General features: G+C 39.3%; 2 protein-coding genes across 3 annotated transcripts; one reads left to right on the top strand and one right to left on the bottom strand.

Annotated features, from left to right (window-relative positions):
• Nucleotides 1–1,457: 1,457 nt before the first annotated feature.
• dynll1 (dynein, light chain, LC8-type 1) lies at nucleotides 1,458–3,624 on the top strand. 2 transcript variants are annotated; one of them, XM_005924390.3, is made up of 3 exons: nucleotides 1,458–1,605; nucleotides 2,358–2,496; nucleotides 3,208–3,624. In XM_005924390.3, the coding sequence occupies exons 2-3, from the start codon at nucleotides 2,365–2,367 to the stop codon at nucleotides 3,343–3,345; spliced, it is 270 nt and encodes an 89-aa protein (XP_005924452.1). In that variant the 5' UTR covers nucleotides 1,458–1,605; nucleotides 2,358–2,364; the 3' UTR covers nucleotides 3,346–3,624. The 2 variants fall into 2 exon arrangements, with proteins under 2 accessions (XP_005924452.1, XP_042076653.1); XM_042220719.1 differs by having other exon boundaries at nucleotides 1,475–1,601.
• A 1,610-nt stretch (nucleotides 3,625–5,234) lies between these two features.
• On the bottom strand, nucleotides 5,235–8,009 carry rpl6 (ribosomal protein L6). Its single transcript, XM_005924389.3, has 6 exons — nucleotides 7,836–8,009; nucleotides 7,635–7,733; nucleotides 7,251–7,394; nucleotides 5,833–5,881; nucleotides 5,506–5,690; nucleotides 5,235–5,416 (listed from the first exon to the last, which is right to left on the bottom strand). The coding sequence occupies exons 1-6, from the start codon at nucleotides 7,980–7,982 to the stop codon at nucleotides 5,264–5,266; spliced, it is 777 nt and encodes a 258-aa protein (XP_005924451.1). The 5' UTR covers nucleotides 7,983–8,009; the 3' UTR covers nucleotides 5,235–5,263.
• Between the last annotated feature and the right edge of the window lie 515 nt (nucleotides 8,010–8,524).

Raw genomic sequence — 8,524 nt, 5'->3', positions numbered from 1 at the left:
TACCGTGGGCGGTACGTCCGACTGCTAAGGGGTTAAACAGATTTTTAAAATCATCTTCAGTAGTAATTTATTATGTCTTTATTTTACCTCATATGTACCTTTTAATTTTTGATAAGCCAAAAAAAGGATAATGACCTGCAAGAAGTAATTACTGTTGACTGGCTCCTGTTACATTTGTTCAGCATCACAAACGATGAAGACTGTGGTCATCAGAGCATTCCCCTCGACAACAGTGCTCTTTAACACTTTGCTTTAGTTGTGCAAGGTTTTTAAATTATAGTTTTTTATATATTATTGTATTTTTGTTTTCTACTTTGGGCAGACCAATTGGAAATTATAAGGGAACATGCAAGGAATTTATGATTCACAGGCTAGGCTGGTTATTTACAAATACAACTGGTTTGGGACAAAATTGGCATTGAAATCTTTTGACAAATTAGTTGTTTTGGTGGGGTTTTCGTTTGTATATTTGTTTTACTCCATTGCTGTGTGACTGCACTGGTAGAGTTGAGTAATCTATTTTGTGTGAAACAAATCTATGTAGTGAAGGTTACCACAATCATATCTTCAACACTTTGTTTTTGAAAGGGGATAGACTAAAGATGCAAAACTTGAATATTTGAATTAAGATAAAACTTAACAACTTACAATATGTTTTACATGTTTACGCAAACGTGTCAGAAAATGTTTAAGAAAAAAAGGATCTGTGAGGTTAATGCAAATTGTTAATTTTCTGTATGTATGAGTGTAGTAAATGCAATACAAAAACCATATTTGTATTTTTATTTATTTATATTTATTATAACATTTAAAATATAATGTAAATCACTAGGTAATAGTTCATATACCATATTCATGACATAACCCTTGGGATATAAGCTGAAAGCCATATTTTCAACGATTATGGTTTGTTTACTGCAGGCAACTTTTTCCAGGTACGTCGCATTTACCAAAAACTGTTTCTATGGGCTATTTGTGTTCGTTTGTTTTTCCCCCTTATATACAACAGGTTTTTTTTTTTGTTTGATTGTTTGTTTTGTTTTTATTTCGTAGGTTTTAAGTTCAATTATGTTAATGTAAATATGAGTGAATAATTTAGAGATATATTATTTTTCTTATGCTACTCTGGCATTAAAAATAATTATGTCGTAACGACGATAAGACGACTAGAAAGAAATTTCAAGTACTCTGGCATTAAGTTTTTTGGTTTGTTTTTTATTTCTCTTACAAAACAATTAATTTAAACGACAGAAAAATACAACTTTTTAACTTAATTGTGAATTTTTTTTGTAAAAGAGGTAAATTAATTTGTCGTAAATCCTGTAGTGGTATAAGTTATTTACAACGATTGCCACGGCAACAGCAGCAACCGCAAGGCATGATGGGTTGAAATAAAATGCAAGCAGAAATACCAGCAAGATAGGCCCGAGTCAGCCAATGATGGCGCTTTGTGCATTAATATCAGCCAATCGGAACTCGTCGAGCCAGCAGTCTCTTACCGCTACACACCCACATTACTTTTGTGTCAACCACTTCGCGGGAGTTGTCACTTCAGGAGCGGTCATCTCTTTAAAACTAGAGAAACAGTATACGAGAGACTAGTAGGTAAATCAACCAATTCGCATGCAGAAATTTGATTTTAATTAAATATCTTGCAAATGTTACTGAAGCCGTGATGTTTGCGTGTAACGTTAACTGATGTTTGTTCCTTTTTTCTTATTCGGGATGAATGATCAGCTAGTTATGGTGCTTGAGCTAATTAACGCATCATCATCGCTTGTGCATGTGGCCATGTGTTTGCTAGGAAACCACTCTCCTGTTGACACCTTACTTCAGATTAAGTACTGTTTTTGACAAACGTTACGTTTTAACGGGAGCTGTGGATGTATTATTTTGATAACTTATGCCCCGAAGTAGATAGCGACAGGCGTCCATTCTCACCGTTTTCTAACGTAGGGCAGTTGAAGCAATGTGGTTTAATTTGTGCAGTCTGATTTCACAGGCTTGTGGCTGAAATCTCGGAAAATGTGAGACTATATAATCGCAATGTCCTGCGTATCCATAGAAACTACGCAGAGCGCGCGTCCAGCGAGCCTGCAGCTGATTGAAGTTATGCAACACTCGTAGAAAAAGCTAGTTCAAATATTATGTATCAGGTATTATGTAATACCGGCGTCGTCACTAAAATAGGCGTTTTTCCCCTTCTTATTCTGTCGCTAGTCTTGAAGCAGTTAAAGGCTTGAGTCAGACAATGATGAGGACTCTTAGGATGCTCAGGCTCTCCAGTTAGCGGTATTGTGTGCGTGCCAGTGTGCCTGTGAGGATGATGAATTCACCGCTGTGTTTTGGTTTCCCAGGGCAACCATGTCTGACAGAAAGGCAGTGATCAAAAATGCCGACATGTCGGAGGACATGCAGCAGGACGCCGTGGAGTGTGCCACTCAGGCCCTGGAGAAGTACAATATCGAGAAAGACATCGCTGCGTATATTAAAAAGGTAAAGCTAAACAGAAAACATTTTTAAAAAGCACAAACTAGGCTGTACTTAAGCATGCAGGCAAAATCTAGAAGACTGAGGCTATTTTTGCACTCAACCATCCTGTGCATCATTGCAAGTTACACACCCTGCCTGGTATTTGCAATTGTTTCCTCTCTTCCTGAGGAAACCTGTTCCTCTCGAACTGTCTGTCCTTCAGAAGCCTCATGCCCACATTCTTTAGCTCTGTGGTGTAGGGAAAGAAACCAATATCATAAGGAATTTGGGATCAGTGATTTCTTGCAGCTCTTTTTGTATATGTTTGTATCTGACCAGATATTTTACCTTGACTAGGTGGAAAATGTCATCTAAACTTAGCTGTCACACTAGGCCACCCAGTGTATTTCTCCAAATTCAGTGCTTTCCGTTACCCCTGCCCAATGATTGGGGGGGAGGCTTAAATTGGATTTCTTGATGGGGTTTTTTTTGTTTTTGTTTTTTGTTTTTTTGTTTTTTAGAATAATCTGAAAATATGGTTCATGATATGGTCAGATAATTTTTACTACAATGTAATCAATGCAAGAAATCTTCACCTGTTTGAGAGGGGGGGGAAAAAACAAGACTTTTGACCATCACCTTGTCTTATATAGGATTTGCAGGCATTGTCTTACCCGCTTAACATTTGTGCACTTTAAAAAAAAATTTTTTTTTTTAACTTTTTGTTCCACCCAGGAGTTTGACAAGAAGTATAACCCAACCTGGCACTGCATCGTTGGGAGGAACTTTGGCAGTTACGTGACTCATGAGACGAAGCATTTCATTTACTTCTACTTGGGTCAGGTGGCCATTCTGCTGTTTAAGTCTGGCTGAGAGGGGAGGGGAAAGCGTTTTCCCGACACCAGCTGACCATATACAATACGGACTGACTCCACAAAAGGCACTTATCATTCCTTGGCAAGGGGCCGCTGCCTTTTTCTGTGCTGCTTTCTACTTTGTTGTTTTTGAAGATTTAAAACAAAAAAAAAACAAACTAAAAACTAAAACGTGGCCATGTTAAAGAGATGAAACACTTGTATTTATTTTTGTCTTGTTACATTAGACATGTCATTTTTTTAATTAAAGTATAGCTGTTAAGCTGTTTGGGTCCAATGCCTGCTGTGGTCATTTCACTCAATTTCAGCTTTCAGATTGGTTAATGTGACTATCTTGCATACTGAGGCCACATCTATAACCCCGCCATCAACAAGATGATCATGACTTGTGCCACTCCCAGTCTCTTTCCAGGATGGTGTAATGGGGTTACATTTGTACAGGATGAGCGTTTTCCAATCTGTGCTTCCTCAGGTCTTGATATGACAAAGCGTCTTTCAGTTCATTAAATCCATTAAATGATGAGTCACAGGGTTCTGTTCCAATGCATTATCCTTGGATAAAGCGGGAAAACATTGCATATATATCCATTACTATTCAGGTGACGCCTAGCTTTAATCATAAAGCCAGATGTTTCAAATTGAAGTACATGTGTTTTTAGGGTTTTATTCTAAATTGACACAAAAGTGAGGCTATTGTACTAAGTCATAAAAAGTCTTAGAAATGTCTACATTTACTTTAAGTAACATTACCTTGACCGCACCCATGACTTTGATCATTATGTCCTCAAATGTTCATATGTAGAATTGCTTTTTAACATTTGTTCAGCATCCCAAACAGAGCCTTTACCTGTCAGCTCTCTCTTCTGTGGAACCAGCTTAGTTTGGAATTGGAAATACAAACACCATCTTTACTTTTTAGATTAGGCTTAAAACATATCTTCTTCATAAAGCTCTTAGTATGGCTTAATCAGTTGATCCTGAATCCTCTCTTTTCATTGACCTCTTTAGTCTTCCACTCACCTGGTAGCTCACAGGTGTCAAACTCCAGGCCTTTAGGGTCGGTGTCCTGCAGGTTTTAGACGTGTCCTTGATCCAACACAGCTGATTTAAATGGTAAAATCACCTCCTCAACATGTCTCGAAGTTCCCCAGAGGCCTGGTAATGAACTAATCATTTGATTCAAATGTGTTGAGATCTAAAACCTGTACGACACCAGCCCTTGTGGTCTGGAGTTTCCACACCCCTGTAGGCTCAAGCTTCAAATTCTGGTGAGTTGCAGGTGAAGATTTTTTCCTGGTCAGGAGAGCAACCAGAAGATTGAAGGAGGGGCGTATCATATACAAGACAGGGTGAATAGTTTGGAGAACATTAGAGGCAAGACATTAATGCCAGGAGGGAGAGAATATATTGTTAAATTTGTGCCAAACATGAGACCAAGGAGGATGAAAAATGCATGCAAAACAAAAAAGCAAAAGGCTATATGGAGAGATTATCCACTGTAGTGACCCCTTAAGAGTACAGCTAGAACACTTCTCTGCTCATCCATATCATCTTGATCTCACCTCATAGCCAATCAACATGAGTTGTCCATAGGTTGAACTCACCCCTAATCCTATTCATCAACCTCATCTCCTGTCTTCAGTGTTTGTTTCAGTCTCCAAACCACAAACATAGCTGGCCTCAACCACCTTGGTAAACATTCGCTTTCATTGTTGCTACTATGTTTTTAAAATCACACCACTTCTGATACTTCTCCACCCTTTGTTGCTTTGGATAGTTGACCCATATAGATGGACATGTATATTACAATGTGCTACTGAATTGGCCAGGTTAATTATTAAGGACCATATGCAAATAATTTAAGTAAAAACCAGATGAGACATGGCATGAAGCGGTCACTGTTTATTTCAACACATTTAGAAAACCAGCTTGTGAGGGTAGACGCCATTAGACAGGAAGAAGGAAGAGCGCAGGTACCCTTGCAGCTGAGGTACTTTCTTGATAAGGGCCAACAGCTGAGAATCAACGGCTTTCTGGTCCTCCTTCCTCTGCTCTGTCAGCTGGAATTTCTGTACGTGAAGAAAACCAACGAGTCAGTCGTTTTTAATCCAAAAGCTCATTTTCAGTACAGTAAAAATTCAGAATATATATATATTACCTCTTTTTCTGTATCAAAGATTTCTCCCTCCTGGTGACGGGGCCTCCTCAGCTTCTTCTTCTTGAAGTAGGCATCGTTGAGGGTTTTAGGGATCTTCATACCAGAGATGTCAATTTTGGTGTTTGTGGCAATCACAAACTTCTGGTGGGCCCTGCGCACAGGGACTCTGTTCAGGGCAAGAGGGCCTGTGCAAAGGAAACAAAGATTACATGAGTTTAAAAGATGCTCAACATCTTTTTTGTAATTTAATTTATTACAGGTTCTACTGCCATGTGCATAACTGTGAAGTAATGGCAGTATTTAAAGAAGAACAAAACCCATCCTTACCAGTGACGAGCAGGAGACCACTGGAGAGCTGCTTCAGGAAGACCACACGCTGAAATAAAAAGTGCAATTTAAGCATTAAAGAATTAAGAATTAACATTACGGCATCCATTGCTCCATATATCCTGTGTCAACATGAATAAGACCATTTTAACTATGGTAGTGGGTAGACCAGTTTAATAACCTCAGTCGGCTTTAATGCCAAGTTATTAAGATTGGAGAAAAGTAATCTTTTTGACGTGCTCTCCTAATTTTAATGAAGGGCCTCTGCCTCTCAGTTCCACAGCTGAAGCATTATTTAGGTCAGCCGCAGTTTGAAGTGTGTGGGAACGCTCGCTTCCATAACTCGCCCATGCAGCATTCAAGAGTAGGAGCGACAATGTCTGTGGTAGTGAGGGTGTGATTATGGTGATGTACCCAGTGTGTTTGATAAGCAACCTTCAGCAGGTTTATTTTCAGGAAAAATGTATCTGATACCATGTGTTTTGCATCTATTCACTGGTTTTTTTGTGTTTTGGTTTTTTTAAATTAAAGTTCTATGATAATTCATGGCAGAAAATAATGCTCAACAGATCATTAGCAAACTATGCTGAAATATGCCTCAGCTTGGGTTCTTTTGGCAAAGTCCATTAACTGTAGACTGAGTGCTTCACTGGCGTGTTCATGCAGTGATGCAGTTCACGTTCAATGTAGTTTATATTTGACATGAACTGCCTGCTAGCCCTATAAAACTAACTCATTAATATTACTATGAAAATTCTTCTATAATGAACTAAACTATGAATTGCAAACAAAACATGACCGACACCAAAGCTATCACTGCTATGGATCCTTCATATGGCATGAAGGCAGTTTCCAACTGTGGAGGATTTGTTTTTGCTCTTCTAGAGTAACAAAGCCAACAGATTTACACGATATTAAAAATTTTCATGGCTCAGAATGGGCCTTAGAGGGAACCACAAATAGGTACCAATCTAACTTCCAGTGACATTTCTGTCCATTTGAAAAACAAAAGTGTCCATTATGGTTCAGTATACAAGACCAACATTAACAAAACTCATGACTATGCCCTTTGGGGTTGACTAAGTCTTCTATGGGTGACAGTTTTTGTTTTGTTTTTTGATTACATAATACCTAAAAATAAATAAATAAATATAACACCTCGTGATTCCAGCAAGTTTTAACTTATGGCAAGCAGAGCTGATTTGGTCCTAAAGCAAGATCCTTGCTCTTATGACACCCAGAGTAGACTTTCCACTAAAGATAAACCAGGTGACATTGAAACAGAATATTCATCTGTAATGTGACATCATCAACTGATGCTACAGCCTGAAAAAGTCAGCCTGTGTGAAGCTGCAAGTGCTCCTGCTAATTGATGAGACTGACTCATTATTGAGGCATATGCCAGAAACTGTTGTCACCTTTCCACGGTGGCGCCCAGTGAGCAGAATGAGGACAGTTCCTGGTGTGATGGAGGCACGCAGGTTCCTCTTGTGCTGGGAGAAGGGCTTGATCCCATGGCTCTTCAGTTTACGGGCCACGTCCTCTGTGGGGTAGTAGCGGGGCTGTCGGAGTAGAAAATAAAACTTTAGATTCCTGTTGTATGTTGTTGTCAATATATAAACTTTATGGACAAATGTTTGCCTCCAAAAAAACCACAACATGACCACAAGGCAATAAACATCACGCACGATTAAAAACACTGTGTGCATTAACTGTGTCTGTGTTTGAACAGACAGAATTCCAAATTTTACCTACATAAAACAAATCTTAATAGAAAGGACAAATGTATATGGATTACTCACCATCTTGCGCAGTTTGACAACACGAGTGCCTCCGTTCTTGTCTCCTCCAACAGTTTTGACGACAGTGGCCTTGGGTCTAGCCTTGATCTTCTTTTCCACCTGAAGGAGAACAAATTACCATCAAAACAAGTGGCAAAGAAAAAGTGGCATGCCTTTGACCATTATTAAACGATTTGTGTGGTGTCAAAGGTCTGCCCTTACCTTGGTCTCAGTGGTTTTGGTCTTCCTCTTGTACATGGCCCTGCGAGCATACATAGCGGACCGGGAGTAGCGACCGATGCCCCGGGCCAGAACCGGGTTCCGGCTCCCGTGCTTCTTCTTCTTGGCAGCTTTGTCTCCCTCTGCCATCTGACACAAAGTAAAAAGAAGGTAGATGTTTGTTAGGGTCTCAGATGAGCAATGATTTATGATACCACAGTGATGTTATTGGAATGTGTTCCTAGGTTTATTGCACTAACAACAGCAGAACAGCAATGTATTAAGACCTTAAACTCTAAGCTGTTGTGCTGCTTGCATTTCTGCACAAACTATTAGTAAGCACCAGTAAACACTAATAAACTATAAAGTACTATGAAAATGATTTGGCTGGTTACTACCAAAGAGCCATCATATATGCAGAAGCATGACAAGTAACGCTGGCTAGCCGTTAGCAACTTTCCGGGCTAACCAGCCATTTCTCGTCTTCATTTACAATTAGACAAAATTGATTTCTTAACATTTCCAGGTTTAAATGAAATACCCAAACAACGACAGCGAATAAGTGGAATGAATAAAACCGAAGACTGAAGAAAGACGACACGTTTCAACCATCAGCCTTGCTAACGTTACAGGCTGTACGGAGGCTAGCCGGCGGCCTAAACCTGCACATCTAAGCATATCTACAGTAACAT

Source organism: Haplochromis burtoni, unplaced genomic scaffold (genome assembly GCF_018398535.1).
Source record: "Haplochromis burtoni strain Fernald_Lab_line unplaced genomic scaffold, NCSU_Asbu1 Contig_54, whole genome shotgun sequence".
Taxonomy (NCBI): domain Eukaryota; kingdom Metazoa; phylum Chordata; class Actinopteri; order Cichliformes; family Cichlidae; genus Haplochromis; species Haplochromis burtoni.
Note: the sequence above shows the minus strand (reverse complement) of the source record. Positions and strands in the feature narration are given on the sequence as shown.